General features: G+C 43.3%; 1 protein-coding gene across 3 annotated transcripts in view; it reads right to left on the bottom strand.

The window, feature by feature from the left end:
• Window positions 1–2,854: 2,854 nt before the first annotated feature.
• SNRNP48 (small nuclear ribonucleoprotein U11/U12 subunit 48) overlaps window positions 2,855–19,911 on the bottom strand; it is a 32,003-nt gene continuing 14,946 nt past the window's right edge. For 2 of the 3 annotated variants that reach the window (XM_059688565.1, XM_059688563.1), the window contains 3 exons: window positions 5,865–5,953; window positions 5,376–5,615; window positions 2,855–4,011 (listed from right to left, as the gene is read on the bottom strand). In XM_059688565.1, coding sequence (XP_059544548.1) covers window positions 3,963–4,011; window positions 5,376–5,615; window positions 5,865–5,953 — 378 coding nt within the window. In that variant the 3' untranslated portion in view covers window positions 2,855–3,962. The remainder of the gene's footprint in view (window positions 4,012–5,375; window positions 5,616–5,864; window positions 5,954–19,911) is intronic. The other variant, XM_059688564.1, reaches the window with a different exon arrangement.

Below are 19,911 nucleotides of genomic sequence, written 5' to 3'. Positions count from 1 at the left end.
GGAGCCCTCAGGCGTAGACCCCCATCACCCTCCAATCGCAGGATCGGACCCTTGCCCAGGCCTGACGCCTCCGCCAGAGGTGTCAGGCTTGGACAGGGGACCCCCATCTCCCCCTGATCACTGGCTCTGGCCCCTGCTCAGGCCTGAGGCCTCTGGCCCAGGAATCATGCCTGGGCAGGGGACCCCCATCTCCCTCTGATCGCTTGCTCCACCCCCCGCCCAAGCCTGACGCCTCTGACCCAGGCTTCAGGCCTGGGCAAGGGGACCATCATATCCCCCCAATCCCCGGCTCAGCCCCCCACCCAGGCCTGATGCCTCGGCCAGAGGAGTTGACCCTCATCACCCTCCGATCACCAATCACCGGATCGGCCCCTGGACCAGGCCTGAGGCCTCCGGCAGAGGTGTCAGGCCTGGGCAGGGGACCCCCAGCTCCCCGCGGTTGCAGGCTCCGCCCCTGCAGGAAGCCTCTGGCTGAGGCGTCCGGCCCGGGCAGCGGGGACCCGCAGCTGCAGCGGCCCCGTGATCGTGGGCTCCACTTTAGGCCCAGGCAAGGGACCCCTAGCTCCTGGGACTGCCAGCTTCAACCGTGCCCAGCTCCCATCGCTGGCTCCACCCCTACTTCCTGCTATCACTGGCCAGGGCGGCAAAGGCGCCTGATTCTCCGATCATGGCTGGCCTCAGGGCCGCCTTTGCCCTGCCCCCCAGCTCTTAGCTCCCCCCTGGGTTTCCGATCACTGTCAGTGGCAGGGGGCTTCTTCCTGCTTTCCCTTTCGCCTCCCTGCATTGTGCCTACATATGCAAATTAGCCACCATCTTGTTGGCAGTTAACTGCCAATCTTAGTTGGCAGTTAACTGCCAATCATAGTTGGCAGTTAACTGCCAATCATAGTTGGCAGTTAATTTGCATATAGCCCTGATTAGCCAATGAAAAGGGTATCGTCGTACGCCAATTACCATTTTTCTCTTTTATTAGATAGGATAACTAAGTTTAATAGAAAGAGCTCACCAAAACCACAAAGAGGTGCCACTTTACACCTATTAGGGTGGCTATTATCAAAAAACAAAATAACACCAGAAATAACAAGTGTTGCAAAGGATATAGAGAAACTGGATCCCTGGTATACTGCTGATGAAAATGTGAAAATATACAAACACAGTGGAAAACAGTAAGGTGGTTTCTCAAAAAATTAAAGTTATGACCCAGCAGTTACAGTTCTAGGTATGCACTCACAAGAATTGAAAACAGAGATTCAAACTAATATTTTAGACCCATGTTCACAGTAGTGTGGAAGGAACAAAAAGTGTAAGGAACACATTCTCGTGCACAGATGAGTACACAAAATATGACATATACATACAATGAAATATTTAATTTTAAAAAGAAATTTTGACACACACATGGATGCACATTGAAGACATTATGCCAAGGGAAATAAGCCAGGCACAAATGCATAGACAGAAAGAAGAATGGTGGTTCCCAGTGGCTTTCAGGGCAGAGAATAGAGTGTTGTTGTTTAATGGGCAGAGTTTCAGTTGGGGGAAGATGAAAGCGTTCTGGAAAAAGATGGTGCTGATGGTTGCACAATGGAAGGTGCATAATGCCACTTAAAAAAGGTAACTTTACTGTATATCTTATTTTTTGAGCCGAGCCAGCTCACCAGGTTCAGTGAGCCTGAGAGGGGGAGGTGAAGGATTGAGAAAAGACAAGAGAAAATTGCTGGGCCTGGGTGGGATGCTGTCCTTTCTGATGGAGAGCTAGCAACAGCGCCACAGCCTGTAAGTCACGACTTTATTTTATAGCCAGATTCCATGAGGCAAAGTAAGGGCATGGTTTCAACATTCTCCTGGGTTTCGAATCTACTCAGTTACATGCACCTGACCTCTATCATGCCCACATCACTCAGCCATGTGGGACCACAGGCTCAGACCATAGGTACAAGCTTACAACTACAGCTTTTGGCTATAGTTGGGAGGGCTTTGCCCGCCAAGCTGGGACTTGCACGTGGCTTTGCCACGAGAGGACTGTGCCCTCTCATTAGTCTGAGGCTTGAACAGTCCAAACACTGTGGCTACTCTCCACATTTTAAAAAATATTTTCATTAATTTCAGAGAGAGGAAAAGACAGGGAGACAGCGGGGAAAAATAGAAACATCAATGATAAAAATCATTGATTGGCTGCCTCCTGCATGCCCCCCACTGGGGATGTAGCCCACAACCGGGCACTTGCCCTGACCAAGAATTGAACCATGACTTCCTGCTTCATGGGTGAATGCTCAATCCCTGAGCCACATTGGCCAGGCTAACGTGTATTTTACAATTTTAAAAGCTCAGAACAGAGTCTGCCACAAAGTAAGTGCTCAATAAACATTAACAATCCTTAGGGCTTTTGAAAGCGTTCGAGAGAGAAAATTTACTCAGTAGATCAGCAACGTAGGTGAGAAGATGTCATCTAAGCTGGGACTTAGTGGATAAGTAAGATGGATAGCAGTTACAGTAATTATTAACATCAGCCCTTTATGAATAAAAAGTCAGATGTTAGGTGAAAGGGGTCTTCCAATGATCGGCAAAATTTAAAATAATAACTATTATATGCTAGGCATGGAGATTATATTGATGGAGTCTGAAACACAAATAGGAAAGCATGGAAAATTAAAATGTTCAAGGATCAAATACCTCTTACTTAATTCCACATTTTATAGGCCAGTTTGCAGTAGTTACTTAAAATTTTTGACTTTAAAGAACTCTGGTTACATCTTAAATCATCCGATTTTTCCACAACCCCACCATTCCACTCCCTTTCCACTTATTTTTCTACTAAAATCCCAAGTATGCCTTTTAATAACTCAATAAAATGTACACTTAAAATGGATGCATTTTATTTTATGTAAACAGTACCTCAATAAATTTCATTTACAAACAAAATAAAATGACAGTATATTTTTAAGAGTTCATTTACAAAAAAGAAAATGACAATTTTTAATTAAAATATGAATACCTTATTTTTTTCACTTTTAAAAAATATGCTTTAATTGATTTTAGAGAGAGAAAGGGAGGAGAGATAAAAACATCGATTGGCTGCCTCTTGCATACCCCCTATTGGTGCATGTGCCCTGACCAGCAATTAAACCATGACCTCCTGGTTCATGGGATAATGCTCAACGATGAGCCACACTGACCAGGTTGAATACCTTATTTTTAAGAAATTAATGTATTATGGATAAAGCTAAAGTTTCCTTTGACCACCCTCCCAATTTTCAGTGCCACCCCTTATCTCTCCCATTTATCTCTCCCAAATAATCACTGCTGTCAGTTTGGTATGGGTTCTTCTGAACCTTTAAAAATATATTTACATACATATATATCCACTGAAAATGTACAGTACTGTATATATCTTTCTCCAATTTGCTGTTGTCACTTAACTTGTTTCTGAAATGTATCCACGTTCACATAGGTAAAGTTTATTTTTAAAATCTGATATAAATTATCTATTATATGACTATAGTGCATTTTATTTAGCCAGACCTTTCCCCTCCTGACAGATATTTAGGTTGCTTTTCTCTATTACAACTCACCCACCAGTGTAGTGGTAAATAGCAGTTACCACTGGGTGGCCATAGGAATGGGAGATGGCGTTCTGTAAGGTTCAACCTTTTACAGTAAGAATGCATTCATGTATTGTTTATATAATTTAAGTACTGAATTAAAGAATTTTCTGATACATAAATTATCAAAAAAAAATTAGTAACAGGAAGCAGTCATCTATTAAAATATATGGAAAACAACGTTATAGGGCATAACAGTGTACTCCTGGTTTGAGACATAAGCACTTAGTGAAAAATAGTGATATGAGCACTAAACAGGTCATATAAACATTTTCCCCTATTCAAAGTAATTACAATGAAAACATCAGCATATTGGTTATCTTGGCATCAGCATAATTAACACATGCATGGTTACTTCATTTATACTTTTTGCTTTCTTCTTTTATGACTATGATGTCTTTCCCCATCCCTGAAATGAAAGGGGTATAAATAAAAACTATCATAGCATGATTCCTGATAACTAATCAAGAGTTAATTTGTATAAACTTACTATAAAATATCATTCATTATATGAATCAAAAGGGATTACTAAGCAAGCATTTCATTTTTATAAGAGAATGATTAAATTACAGCTAGCTTTAAATGTTTGATCTGAATGATAGTAAGATAAGTAAAATTATTAAACTAATAAGCCTTACAATTTCCTGATCACCAGCAGCCCTGGAGAGAGAAGGCATCATTTGCGAGCCCATTATCAGACAAGCGCTGTGCACATAAATCCTACATAAGGCATGGGCCTGCCCTCACAGAGCTCACAGCCTAGTAAGGAGAGTAATGATTAAGCATGTGCCAGGTAGACAGGGAACAAAATGGAAAAGATCAGCTTCGTGGGAATGACTAAGCTGGGTCTTAAAAGATGAAGAGTTTACCAAGCAGGCCTTAGGCAGCAGAACATGACATGGCAAGGTAAAAATGTAGCACAGAGTGGATGAGAAAGTGTAGCAATTCGGGCTGGCTAAAGCACTAGCTACCTATTTCATGGGTAGTGGCAAAATACAAGGATAGGTAGGCAGAGGCCCTGATCCTGGAGGTCTTGAGAGCGATTCTAAGGAATATGAATTTTGTCACTTAAGAGCTGTAAGAGGTGAAAGTTCACTCTGGCAGCAGGGTAGAGATGAATCCGTAAGGGACAAGCTTCTAGACAGGTAGAGCAATTAGGAAAACAACCATCCTTTTCCAGATGGACAGCAATCATGACAGAGGAAGAGGAGGGGTAAATGAGGTCTTCAGGTAGAACTGACAGCAATTAAGACTGGATAGTAAGGAATAAGAAAGGAGTATCTAACATGACTCCTTGATTTCTGGCTCAGATGAACAAAGGACGGTCATTCATTAACCAGGATAGGGAATGCTGGGAGAGAGGAACAGGCTGAGAAGAAGATGGCTTCAGGTAAAGCCCCACTGAACATGGGATCTAGGAAGATGCCCAGTAAGCAGCTGAAATATAGGATGGACCTCAACTGCTTTTAATTTATTACTTTAGCATTAGTTCATATCTCTCAGCTATCAAAATTTTATCGGGGATATTAACAGGACAAAATTGACTGCTATTAAAGTTTGGATCTTCTCACCGACGACTATACACCCTACACCTTAGGAATTAGCAAAGGAAGAAAACAAAAAAAGAGAGAGGGACAGTTGAAGGGAGGAAGGAAGAAGCAGGGAAAAAGCAAACACCTTTTTAACACGATTAACTCTCTACCTACACATGACTTAAGAAACTCTACCTTAAGGTAAACAATTCACTGTTGGACGATACAATGTTAGACTTACCTCTCTTTCCTCCTTCTTGAGTCCCAATTTTTATCTTTATCTTTATTTCTTTTTCGTTTATGTGGGCTCCGACTCCGGTCCCTCCTATGCCGTGAACAGTCAGCATCCAAATAGCTTCCACCAGACTGCCGGGAACCTACTGAAGCTGATCGCCTTTCTTCTCTCCTGAAACAGACAGGACCATTCATCAGTTCGCTTTCCTCACTGGTCTCCAGTGTGCACCAGCCTAACATTAATGTTCTGCATCAGACCAATGATACAGGATCTAAATAAGTATGTGTAATCTTTCAAGTCACATAAGAGGGAAAAGAGACACCATTTTTATAACATGTTTTACAACTCCGGTGTAATAATGCTGAGGAAAGATGCAAAACAGTAAGTGCTCTGATGAATTCTAGTGCGCTACTAATGCCTTTGCAAATACTAAAACTTAAATGATTATAAGAGTTTAAAAAGAGAATATTTTCACCAATAAACACAATGACATACTTTTCAGCATCATCCTCTGCTTTTTCCTGCTCTTCTTGCCAATTATTACTGAGTTCTTCCATGTGCACATTTATCACATCCCGAATCACCTTAAAGAGTTAAGCACAGAATTTCAGATAAGAAAGCTATTCAAAAAATTAAATTTAGTGCTAGAAATAATCACTGCTGACAATCAAATATTTATTAAAAGCTACGATAAAGTAGACTGTGGGATGTATGCAGTTTAGAAAACATTAAAAAGACAAGTCCAATTGGAATATGAATGGCAGATTAAAGTATATCCATGTTAAATTTGCTAAAGTTAATAAGTATACTATGATTATGCAAGAAAATATCCCTATTCTTAGGAAATAGTATTAGGGATAAAGGATCATAATGAACAGTTCAGAAAAAAAAATTAATGTACAGATAGAGACAGAAAAAAATGTAACCATAAAGAATACAAATGACAAGCAAATGGAGCAAAATGTTAACAATGGTGATCTGTATAAAAGACACACAGGAGTTCTTTGTACTACTTTCAGTTTTGCAACTTATTTGTCTGTTTGAGATTTACAAGTAAAACTCTTTCTAAAGAATCTTATAATTAAGTCAAGATGACAGACAAAACATGAAAGACACAGTCACTTCACAGATACTTTCCCAGTGAGCCTGTAGGTCACTCACCTAAGAACCATTTAAACGTTTTTTCCTTCCTATTTATCCTATAGCATGTCAAGCACAGGGGCTGGCCATTATTTGGGTGAAACTGAAACAGAAGGTTACAGTTGGTTCCTGCGTGCCTAATTAGGAAAGTTTTAAGGAGAAAGGTATGGGAAACAAGGGGCAATCTCAGAGACACACACTATGGATCAGGTCTGACTGATTTTCTCCCCACCTCAAAGAACTTTTCAACAGCTCCTGAAGTAAAATGGAACAATGTCTAAACTCCTTAAAACAGCCTTGGAACCCTTCCACAATTTTACTATTCCACATAGAAGTCAGCTTTATCTCCTACTGGATGATCCTTCAAAATCCCTAAGTTCTAGCCACCCTGGATTACTAATGGATCCCTGGAAAACTCCCATACTTTTATTTGTTTTTAGGAACACTAGTTCTTCCACCTGGAAGATCCTTACCCACCATTTCCACTCCTCCACTATATTTTCTTATGGAAAATCTAAGATAGGAGAAGGCCTACCTCAGGGACTGGCACAAGTCACGCATACCTGAATTCCAATTCAGCTCTAGCACGTCCCTGTTTCTCTGCCCAGTAGCTCTATGTGAGCTGTGTGAAACCAAATATTATTAGACATGGTTTCCACAGAGCCGCCACATAGAAAGAGCTTATACACAGACATTTACTTACCCCCCTCTGCTTCTCCCTTCTCTCAAATACTATCTTCTCTATGAAGCCTATACCAGTCTTCCCTTTTAAAAAATTGATCCCTCCACCCACACACTTTGACCTCACCTCATTTTAACACTTACCACAATTTGTGTTTTGAAAAATCTTTTTTACCTCTTAAACTATAATAGCTCCTTAAGGGTGGGGTCTGTGTGAATTTACCTTTACATATCCCACAGCAGTATGTTATGCATAGTAACTACACTAAAAACAAATTTTTTACTGAAATTAGTCAAAGTTCAGGTTCTAAGTCAGAGCAAACAAAAATTATCCTATCTAATAAAAGAGAAAAATGGTAATTGGCATACGACGATACCCTTTTCATTGGCTAATCAGGGCTATATGCAAATTAACTGCCAACAAGATGGTGGCTAATTTGCATATGTAGGCACAATCCAGGGAGGCGAAAGGGAAAGCAGGAAGAAGCCCCCTGCAACTGACAGTGATCAGAAACCCAGGGGGGAGCTAAGAGCTGGGGGGCAGGGCAAAGGCGGCCCTGGGGCCGCCTTTGCCCTGCCCCCCAGCCATGATCGGAGAATCAGGTGCCTTTTCCGCCCTGGCCAGTGATAGCAGGAAGTAGGGGTGGAGCCAGCAATGGGAGCTGGGCATGGTCGAAGCTGGCAGTCCCGGGAGCTAGGGGTCCCTTGCCTGGGCCTAAAGCGAAGCCCACGATCGCGGGGCCGCTGCAGCTGCGGGTCCCCGCTGCCCGGGCCGGACGCCTAGGCCAGAGGCATTAGGCCTGGGCAGGGGCGGAGCCTGCAACCACGGGGAGCTGGGGGTCCCCTGCCCAGGCCTGACGCCTCTGCCAGAGGCCTCAGGCCTGGTCAAGCGGCCGATCTGGTGATTGGTGATCGGAGGGTGATGAGGGTCAACTCCTCTGGCCGAGGCATCAGGCCTGGGCGGGGGGCGGGCCGGGAATTGGGGGGATATGATGGTCCCCTTGCCCAGGCCTGAAGCCTGGGTCAGAGGCGTCAGGCTTGGGCGGGGGGTGGAGCAAGCGATCAGAGGGAGATGGGGGTCCCCTGCCCAGGCATGATTCCTGGGCCAGAGGCCTCAGGCCTGGGCGGGGGCCAGAGCCAGTGATCAGGGGGAGATGGGGGTCCCCTGTCCAAGCCTGACACCTCTGGTGGAAGCGTCAGGCCTGGGCAAGGGGCCGATCAGGCGATCGGAGGGTGATGGGGGTCTACGCCTCTGGTCGAGGCATCAGGCCTGGGCTGGGGGCAGAACCAGTGATGGGGGGAAATGAGGGTCCCCTGCCCAGGCCTGACGCCTCTGTCAGAGGCATCAGGCCTGGGCAAGGGGCCGATCCTGCGATTGGAGGGTGATGGGGGTCAACGCCTGAGGGCTCCCAGTATGTGAGAGGGGGCAGGCTGGGCTGAGGGACACTCCCCCCCCCCCCCGACACACACCCAGTGCATGAAATTCGTGCACCGGGCCCCTAGTCTATATATATAAAACCCCAAGCGGCCGTTCGACCTGTCAACTGTTCGACCATTTGTCCAGTAGCTATGACGCACACTGACCACCAGGGGGCATATGCTCAATGCAGGAGCTGCCCCTGGTGGTCAGGGCACTCCCACAGCGGGAGTGCCGCTCAGCTGGCTGATGGGCGCCAGACGCCAGGCTTACGATTGGTGAGCACAGCTGTGGCAGTCCGAACCTCTCTGGCTGCCGCAACAGTGCTACTGAGTAGCAGTGGCAGCAGGTGCAGTGGAACCAGGATGAGCGCGAGTGGCGTGGCCCCGGCCCGCCCATGCTGGGGCTCTCCTCCCCATCCGCCTGCTGCTTTGCACACTACTACATCCCTCGGGGAGGTCCCGGATTGCAAGAGGCCTCCAGTATAAGATATCAATGAAACTAGGAATGAATATAATGTTGAAAAAGCCCTGGCCAGAGATAAACTACTAAGAAAAACTGTAAACACTGAAGCATTTGCAGATGAAGATATTTGGAATCTGTTTCCAAAATTACCAAGCACCTGGTAGGAGAAGACAGGTGGTAAATGGGGAATGAATAAAACAAGATCATATGTTGACGCTGGGTCATGGTACATAAGAGTTCATTAGACAATTCCATCCACTTTAGGATATGTTTGAATATTTCTGTAATAAAACATCAGCCATCGCTCTGGCTGGTTTGGCTCAGTGGATAGAGTGTTGCCTGTGGACTAAAGGGTCCCAGGTTCGATTCTGGTCAAGGGCTCATGCCCAGGTTGCAGCTTGATCCCCCGTAGGGGGCCATCCAGGGGGCAGCCGATCAATGATTCTCATCATTTATTTTTCTACCTCTCTCTCCCTTTCCCTCTTTGAAATCAATAAATACATATGTTAAAAAAAAAGTCAGGCATCAAATTGTAAAAAAAAGAAAAAAAAACACTAGCAGCAACACAAACTTGATCACAAAGTTATGAGAGTAGAGAAGAAACAAATGATATACAACAAAGTATTTAATGGACTGTTAGAATCACTAAGGTAGTATAACATGGTCCCGGTCCTCTACTGGGAAAGATAAGTCTACAACACATACATACTTTAATTGCAAAAAGAGCAGCATAAAATTAAGTGCTAAGCTGTGTGGTGCAGAACATCTATCCTATATAATGAAAGGCTAATATGCAAATTGTCCCCACAGGCGGGAGTTCAACCAACTGGGAGTCAGATGTGCACTGACCACCAGGGGGCAGTAGTGGCAGTCAAGGGAAGGGAGGCCCTGGCCGGCAGCCAGCAACAGTTAGGGACCCTACCGGTGCAGGAATTTCGTGCACTGGGCATCCAAGCCTATATAATAAAGAATATGCAAATTGACTGTCACGCCCTCACATAAGATGGCTGCCCCATGTGGTCACAAGATGGCCACCACAAGATGGCCAGCAGGAGAGGGGAGGAGGGGGCGACCAGGCCTGCAGGGGAGGGCAGTTGAGGGTGACTAGGCCTGCAGGGGAGGGCAGTTGGGGGCGACTGGGCCGGCAGGGGAGGGAAGTTGCAGGTAACCGGGTCGGCAGGGGAGCAGTTAGACATCGATCAGATTGGCAGGGGAGTGGTTAGGTGTCAATCAGGCCAGCAGGGGAGTGGTTAGGGTGTCATCAGGCTGGCAGTCAGAAATGGTTAGGGGCAATCAGGCAGGCAGGCAGGCAAGGGGTTGGGAGCCAGCAGTCCCGGATTGTGAGAGGGATGTCCGACTGCCGGTTTAGGCCCGATTCCTTGAGCACCTGGCTCTGGTAGCAAGAGGAGATTGTGCCTCTGGGTCCCACAGATCACCTCTTACACAAGGTCACTCCTTCAGGACTATTTTGCCTAATACATATAGACAAACACAGAGAGTCAGGCAAAATGAGGAAACAAATATGGATCAAACCAAAGAACAAAACTAACCCAGAAAAAATACCTTAATTTAACACATAAGCAACCTACCTGACAAAGACTTCAAAGCAATAATCGTAAAATTGCTCACTGAACTGCAGATGAACATGAAACTTTAAGAGACAGAAAATATAAAAAAGGACCAAACAGAAATTATAACTGAACTGGAAAATACACTAGAGGGGTTCAATGGCAAACTGGATGAAGTAGAAGTAAAAATCAGTGAGTAGGAAGAGAAAGCAATGAAACACCCAGACAGAGCAGCAGAATAAAAATAAAAAAGAATTTTAAAAAGAGAAGCTACCTCAAGAGACCTCTGTGACAACATCAAGTGGAATAACATTCACATTATAAGGGTCCCAAAAGGAGAAGAAAGGGCCAGAATAGTTATTTAAAGGAAAAATGGCAAAAATTTCCCTAATCTTGGAAAGGAAACAGACACCCACGTAAAGGAAGCCCAGAGTTCCAAACAAGATGAAAACAAAAAGAACCACACCAAAACACATAATTAAAATGTTAAAGTTGCCCTAGCTGGTTTGACTCAGTGGATAAGTGCCGGGGTCCAACCCCAGCAGGTCCAGGGGTTCCCAAAGGCGTAGACGGAGTCAGCGAAGAAGGAATGACATGGAGACAGCGTTCAGTTGATCAGCAGCCTAGCCAGGATCTCCAGCCAAGTTCTGGTCTCGATCTCCAGAGAGGTTCTGCTTCGGATCTCCAGCCAAGTTCTGTGGCCATGTTCCCTCGCTAGGTTCTCCAGCCAGGTTCTGTCTGAGATCTCCAGCCAGGTTCGGTCACCAGGTTCTAGTCAGGTTCTCTTGCCATATTTCTGTAGTCAGGTTCAGTCCAGGATCTTTTGCCATGTTCTCTCCAGCGAAGTTCTTCTGTCTGTAGGTTCTGTGTAGGTTCTGTCTTCTTGGCTCTCTTCTAAGTTCTGTCTCTTTCTGTCTTGTTACATCTGTATTTATACCAGTTGATTCAATCCTATCAATCTCTATTACAAAGGTTAGGGCCTTTCTTATCTCCATTCCAGGGAGTAAAGATTATGTAGCTTAAGCATGATTATTCATAGTTAAAGTGATTAATTACCCGCCTGGCACTTAGTTGAGGGGTTTTATTCCCTCCCTAACTTCAGGGGAAAATCCCTACCTGGGGATTCAACCTTTCTCGGAGAGGTGACCTTGGTTAAAACACAGCGCCAAGAAGGGGAGCAAACATATTAAGAAGCGTATGCCATATATGCCAGGTCCCTTGAAACAGCAAGGATGGACCGGCTCCCGGCAGATAAGAGCATCGGCCTGTGGACTGAAGGGTCCCGGGTTCGATTCCAGTCAAAGACACATGCCTGGGTTGTGGGCTCTATCCCCAGTAGGGGGCATGCAAGAGGCAGCTGATCAATGATTCTCTCTTATCATTGATATTTCTCTCTCTCCCTCTCCCTCTCTGAAATCAATTAAAAAAAATTTTTTAAATGTTAAAGTTAAGGATAAAGAGAATCTTAAGAGCATCAACAGATAAACAAGTTATTACATACTATAGGCCTGGTGCACGAAATTTTTGCACTGGGGGGGGAGGGGGCATCCCTCAGCCTGGCCTGCATCCTCTTGCAGTCCAGGACCGCTCGCTTCTTACCGCTCGCTGCAGCAGAGGCAGGAGAGGCTCCCACCACTCAGCTGTGCTCACCAACTGTGAGCCCGGCTTCTGGCTGAGCAGCGCTCCCCCTGTGGGAATGCACTGACCACCAGGAGGCAGCTTCTACATTCAGCGTCTGCCCCTGGTGGTCAGTGTGCATCATAGTGACCGGTCCATTCTGCTGGTCTTTCCACCATTCGGTCGCTTTGCATATTAGGGTTTTATTATATAGGAAGGATAAGGCAAACCCCATAAGGCTATCAGCAGATTTTTTTTCAGCAAATCTTTATAGGCCAGAAGGGAGTGCCATAACATTCAAAGTGCTGTTAGAAAAAAATTTCCAACCAAGAATTCTCTACCTGCAAGGTTAACATTAATATCTGAAAGAGAGATCAAGAGTATTCTAGATAAGCAAAAGCTTAAAGAGTTCATCACCATTAAACCAATCTTACAAGAATGTTAAATGAACTTTTCTAAGCTAAAAAGAAAAGGCACTAATTAATAAAAAAAAAACACTCTTGAAAAGTTAAAATACATACACACTTGAAAAGGTAAATATACAGTAAATGTATCAGATCAATCATATATAAAGCAAATATCCAGGTTAAAAGACAAAACAAGTGAAAGTAAATAAAATTGCAACTAAGGAAAAGATAAACATAGAAAATGTGTTGTCAAGAATATAACATGGGCAGAGGAGTAAAAATGTAAACCTTGGGAATGTGTTCAAAATTAAGTTGCTATCAACTTAAAAAGACTAATGAATGCATAGGATGCTGTTCAGACTGCAGAACAAGGTTGGACCCATTACACACGGGTTATGGGTGGACCACCAGCTTCACTGTGGAGACACCTCAACTTGGACAGCCATACCAGGACATACCCCTTGAACTTAACACTAAAGAAACTGTAAGCTATCTGCTTTAGGGATCTGGCAAATTGCAGGGGCTTACAATGTGGGCTGGGGAAATGTGTACAATCAGAATCATGCTTACCCAGTTAAGCTGATTATAGATAACTTGAATGACTTGGATATTTCAGCCTATAGGCCAAAAGATTGGCTAAGACAGGATTTAGGAGATGTCACAGGACAAGATCCCCTAGGCCACTGTCACCACCATGCAAGTAGAAGTAGGATATAAGGGAATGATTGCCTGGGTGGAATGGATTAAATACTCTGTACACGCCCTAAATAAAAGCGACTGTTACACTTGTGTGGCAGTAAGGTGAGAAGCCCAAGTGGTCCCATTTCCATTCAGATGGACCGGATGGACCTCAGACCGTAACGGGTTGGAATATATGCTTGCCCTGTATCAGAAGGAAACCGCCTGGGGAAATGCTTCCTATAAGGCTCTCTCCCTGTTGTTCCCATTCAACATAGGTAAAGAGCAAGGACCCCCCCCCCCCAAAATGATTCAGCCCCGTCCTCTGACATAAACTATACCTCCTACCTCTCAAGGCGGGGGGGGGGGGGGGGGGGGCACGCGGGGAACAGTACTCAAATTCCCGGATGTGTAAATGGCCGAGTATCCTCAGAAGCCCATCATGTTGCACTGCCGAAACCCCGTGCTGATGTCTGGTGGTGTTATGGGGGACCCTGACTTGTGGCCTTGCCCAGCCAATGGAGTGGAACTGCGCTCTGATACAATTGGCTATCCCTTTCACGTTGGCATATCATAAACCTTTTTCAAGCAACAGACAGACTAGGAGGAGGAGAGTCCAGGGTCTCCTTTGATCCCCATATTTACACAAATCCCATTGGGGTTCTAGGAGAAGTGTCAAAGGAGTTTAAGACTAGAAATCAGATTGCTTCAGGAATTGAACCTGTCCTGTTCTGGTGGCCCACTGTAAACAAGAATATAGGTTAGATTAATTATATGTACAATAACCAGAAAAGGCTTGTTAACTGTACTTGAGATGTATTTAAAGGTATAGCTGAATAGCTACATGCCACCAGCAGAATGACGCGGGAGAATAGGTTGGCCTTGGATACGATTCTGGCAGAAAAAGGAGTTTGTGTAATGATGGGGGGCCAATGTTGTACATTCACCCCCAACAACGAACCGCCACTAAGGCACTACAGGGATTAACAACTCTAGCTAATGAGTGAACTGAGAATCCTGGAATTGCCAATCCTTTCTCCGATTTACTAGAGCAGTGATGGAGAACCTATGACACGCGTGTCAGAGGTGACACACAAACTTATTTTTTTGGTTGATTTTTCTTTGTTAAATGGCATTTAAATATATAAAATAAATATCAAAAATATAAATCTTTGTTTTACTATGGTTGCAAATATCAGAAAATTTCTATATGTGACACAGCATCAGAGTTAAGTTAGGGTTTTTCAAAATGCTGACATGCCGAGCTCAAAAGGTTCGCCATCACTGGACTAGAGCAATGGTGCGGAAAATGGAAGGGGATGATGGTACCCATGCTCACCTCTTTGATAATCAGGTTGGGAGTTATAGTAATAGGATGTTATCTCATCCCATGTATGAGAGGTCTTATCCAAAGGTTAATTGAAACTACATTGACCAAACAGTAAAATAATCTTCTCCTAGACACTGTAGAGCATGGAAGTCAACAAGCGTTAGCCAAGTTTGAAGAAAAGAGTTAAATAAGAAGAGGGGAGAATTGTGAGAATAAACAAGTGATCTTTTCTGTCGAAGAAGGAAGTTTAGGCAGCCACCATTTTGTCCTGCATGACTTGCAGCTCCCCTGGGGGCCACCATTTTGAAATGGCAAAGGTCAACCCCTCCCTTATTCCTTTAAATTAGCCAATCACGCAAGACTGTGAGCCTAAGCTCTCACCAATCAAGAGTAAGGGACAGATGACGATGCAGACATAAAACCCTGAGCGGACCACCAGCTCAGTGCACAGTGTAGCCAGATCCTGTGCATGTGCGCCCTCCTTCAGAAGTAAATTTGCCTTGTAAAAAAGAAAAATTAATTATAAGATGATAACCAGAAAAATCACAAGAACCTGGATATTAAAGAGCATGCTAATGGAAAACCAATTTATCATCAAAGAAATCAAAAGGAAAAATAAAAATTACGTAGAGACAAATGAAAACAGAAATATGACATATCAAAATCTAAGGGATGGAGCAAAAGCAGTTCTAAGAGGGAAGTTCAAAATATAGGCCTAAATCAAGAAACAAGAAAAATCTCAAATAAACTATCTAAGTTTACATCTAAAGGAGCCCAAAGTTAGTAGAAGTAAGGAAATAATGAAGACCAAAGAAAAAAATAAATGAAAGAGACTAAAAGAACAAAAAAAAGAAGATCAATGAAACGAAGACCTGGTTATCTGAAAAAATAAACAAAAATCAACAAAATCTTAGCTAGACTAACCAAGAAAAAAAGAAGGGCTCAAGTCCAAAATGTAAGAGTTGTTACAACTGATACCACAGAATACAAAAGATCTTAATGGACTACTATGAACTATTATATACCAAAAAATTGGACAACCTAGTATAAATTCCTAAAAACATACAATTTTCCTGATTGAATCATGAAGAAAATGAAAACCTAAATAGACCAATTACTAGTAAGAGGACTGGATCAATAACCAGAACCTCATAACAAATAAAAATCGGGGACTACATGGCTTCACTGATGAATTCTTCTGAATATTCAAAGATTTAATAATACCTATCCTTCTCAAACTCTTAAAAAACTGAATAGAAAGGAACTCTTCCAAACACATGTTACAAGGCCAGCATTTCCTATACCAAAACCAAACAAGGACACCATAAAAAAATAAAAGTACATCCTTGATGATCATGAATGCAAAATCCTCAACAAAATATTAGCAAACCAAATTCAATAATACACTAAAAGGATCCTAGACCACAATCAAGTGAGACTAATTCTTGGTATGCAAGGATGGTTCAACATTCATAAATCAATCAACAGGATACATGGCATGAACAAAATGGAGAATAAAAATCATGTAATCATCTCAATCCATGCAGAAAAAGCATTGGACAAAATTCAACATCCACTTACTATTAAAAATTCTCAACAAAGTGAGTACACATAGGAAAATTATCTCAATTTAATAAAGGTCATATATAACAAACCACACCTAATGTACTCAATGGTGAAAAGCTGAAAACTTTTCCTCTAAGATCAGGACAATACAAGGATGCACACTCTTACTACTTTCATTCAACACTGGAGGCCTGGTGCATGAAATTCGTGCAGGGGGTAGGGGGCAGCCTGGCCTGTGCCCTCTCACAGTGCGGGAGCCCCGTGATTGATCGCCCCAAAGAGGTAGGCCCCGCCCACCCATCCAAGGCTCCTCGATAGATTGCCCCAAAAAGGTAGGCCAGAGCTGGGGGTCCCACCTCCACTGTGCACGTAGCCATCTTGTGACAGCATGAGAGCATCACACATGAGGGCATGATGACTACTTAGCCTTTTATTAGTAAGGATAGTGTTGGAAGTCCTACTCAAAGCAATTAGACAAGAAAAAGAAATTAAAGGCACAGAAATCAGAAAGGAACAAGTAAAACTGTATTTGCAGATGATGTAATAACTATATATAGAAAACCCTAAAGACTTCATCAAAAAACTGTTATAATAAATAAAATCAGTAAAATTGCAGGATACAGAATCAACATACAGAATTTTGTGACATTTCTATACACTGATAACTATCAGAAAGATAAATTAAGAAAACAATCCCATTTACAACTGCATAAAAAAAATACCTAGGGATAAATTTAACCAAGGCAGTGAAAGAGCTGTACAATAAGACACTGATGAAAGAAACTGAAGCACAATAAATGAATTTGAAGAATTAATATCATTAAAATGTCAACACTATCCAAAGCTATCAGCAAATTCAACGGAATCCCTACCCAACTTCCAATGGCATATTTCATAGAACTAATACCAACAATTCTAAAATTTTTATGGAACTACAGAAGACCCTGAATAGCCAAACCAATCATGAGAAAGAAAAACAAAGCAGGAGGTATCATGATCCCTGATTTCAAACTATACTACAAAGCAACAGTAAGCAAAACAGTATATGATATTGACACATATGATACACAGACCAATGGAACAGAATTGAGGGCCCAGAAATAAACCTACATATATGTAACTAATTTATGACAAAGGAGCCAAGAACATAGAATAAAGAAAGAACAGTCTCTTTAATAAATGGTGTTGGAAAAATTGGACAGCCACATGCAAAACAATGAAACTAGACCACTATTTTACACTGTATATGAAAACTCACTCTAAATGAATTAAAAACTTGAATGTAAGACCATAAAAATCCTGGAAGAATATATAGGCAGTAAGCACCTTAACACTGGTCTTAGCAATGTTTTTGTGGCTCTCACTCCAAACAAAAGCTAAACAAAAACAATAAACAAATGGGACTACATCTGCAAATCATATATCTGCAAAGATGTTAATATATAAAATGTATTTAAAAACTCACACAATTCAACAACAAAACACCCCCTTAAAAAATGGGCAGAAAATCTGAATAGACATTTTACCAAAGATATACTGATAGCCAACAAGCACAGAAAACATGTTCAATATCACTAATTATTAGGGAAATAGAGTCAAAACCACAATAAGATATCACCTCACACCTATTAGAATGACTATTATAAAAAAATACAAAATAACAAGTATTGGAGAGGATGTGGAGAAAAGGTTAACCCTCATATGCTGCTAGTAAGACTGTAAATTGGTGCAGGTACTATGGACACACACACAATAGTATGAAGATTCCTCAAAAAATTAAGAATAGAACTATTATATTATCCAGCTATTCTACTTCTGGATATTTATCCTAAGAATACAAAAATACTGTCCTTGCCTAAGTGGTTCCGTGGTTAGAGTGTCGGCCTGTGCACTGAAGGGTCCCAGGTTTGATTCTCAGCCAAGGACACATGTCTGGGTTGCAAGATTGACCCCCGGCCCTGGTTGGGTTGCATGCAGGAGGCAACTGATCAATGTGTCTCTCACATTGATGTCTCTGTCTCTACCCTCCCTTTCACTCTTCCTACAAATCAATGAAAAAATATCCTCAGGTGAGGATGAAAAAAATGAAAACATTAATTTGAAAAGATAGCACTGACCAGTGTAGCTCAGTGGACAGAGCGTCGGCCTGCAGACTGAAGGATCCCAGGTTCGATTCCAGTCAAGGGCATGTGCCTTGGTTACGGACACATCCCCAGTGGGGAGTGTGAAGGAGGCAGCTGATAGATGTTTCTCTCTCATCAATGTTTCTAACTATCCCTCTCCCTTCCTCTCTGTAAAAAATCAATACAATATATTTGAGGGAGAAACCAAGGTGGAGGCATAGGTAAACACCTGAAATTGCTGCCTCGCACAACCACTTCAAAACTACAACTAAAAGACAAAACAGACATCACCCAGAACCACAGGAAGGCTGGCTGACTGGAAATTCTACAACTAGAAGAGAAAAGCACACTGAGACTCAGAGGAGTTGCGGAAGTAAAGTGCAGAGGTACGGAGGCACACTCGCGGAAAGGGCTGGCAACGGAGGATGCTGGTGTCTTTTTGAATCAGGAAGGAGTCTCAAGCTCCCGACGGGCCTGACTCCAGTTCTGGGCAAGTCTCTGGGGACCCAGATTCATATGGGGAGAAACTGGACTGTCTGGCAGCAGGCGGAACTCGAGGGCAGCTTTCTCAGAGGTGCTTACAGCGATTATCGCAGGACACTGAGACCCGGGGGCCTCTTAGGGCAGGACTGAGGACCAGTCATAGCTGTTTACTCCGCCCTGTTGATTCCCTGAGACCCTGTCCCACCCAAGCTGTGTGCAGAGGCTTTTGCATATGAATGGGCTGGCCCTTTGAGATCTAAAATTACCTAACAAACTGCAGCTGGGTCAGAGAGAACCAGAACGTCCAAAAGAAGGCTCAAGGCCCCACAGCAGCTTGCATTGCTTCACAACTGGGCCTCATCTGAGCACCTCCAAACCCCAAACAAGGAAAAGGAATCTGCAGATCTCTCCATAGCTCCTGCTGGGAAGCCTCAGGCAGAGGCTAAATTAGCACCTCCTTAGAAATCCAAGAGCCTGAATACCTAGTGGTCAGAGTGGGACCATCCAGATTACAACTCCTCAGATCCATAAGGGACACACTCAGGGGGCAGACTCAGTGAGCACCAAAGCCCCACTGAAGCAAGTCTTGCCCCATAAGGCTGTCTAAGGCACAGAAGTTCTCCCACTGTAGACACAGCTGATTCTCACAGACAATTGGCCCGGAGGTCAATTCCTCCCAGTGATACCAACATCAGTCAAGGCTTAACTACAACAAGACTGTGCACACAGCCCACAAAGGGGTACACCATGAGTGTCTACCTCAGGTAATTGGGGAGGCTGAGCCACTGGGCCCTATAGGACACCTAGCACACAAAGCCACTCTATCAACACAGGGAAGCAGCCAAAATGCAGAGACAAAGAAACATGTCACAAATGAAAGAAATGCAGGAAAGCAAACTACTGGATATAGAGTTCAAAACCACACTTATAAGGTTTTTCAAGAATTTTCTAGAAACCGCTGATAAATTTAGTGAGACCCTCAAGAAATTAAGCACACACTGAATGAAATAAAGAATAATATACAGAGATCCAACAGCAGACAAGAGGATCCCAAGAATCAAGTCAAA

This window comes from Myotis daubentonii, chromosome 3, assembly GCF_963259705.1.
Source record: "Myotis daubentonii chromosome 3, mMyoDau2.1, whole genome shotgun sequence".
NCBI classification, from domain to species: Eukaryota; Metazoa; Chordata; class Mammalia; order Chiroptera; family Vespertilionidae; genus Myotis; species Myotis daubentonii.
This window is presented reverse-complemented; position numbering and strand designations above follow the sequence as displayed.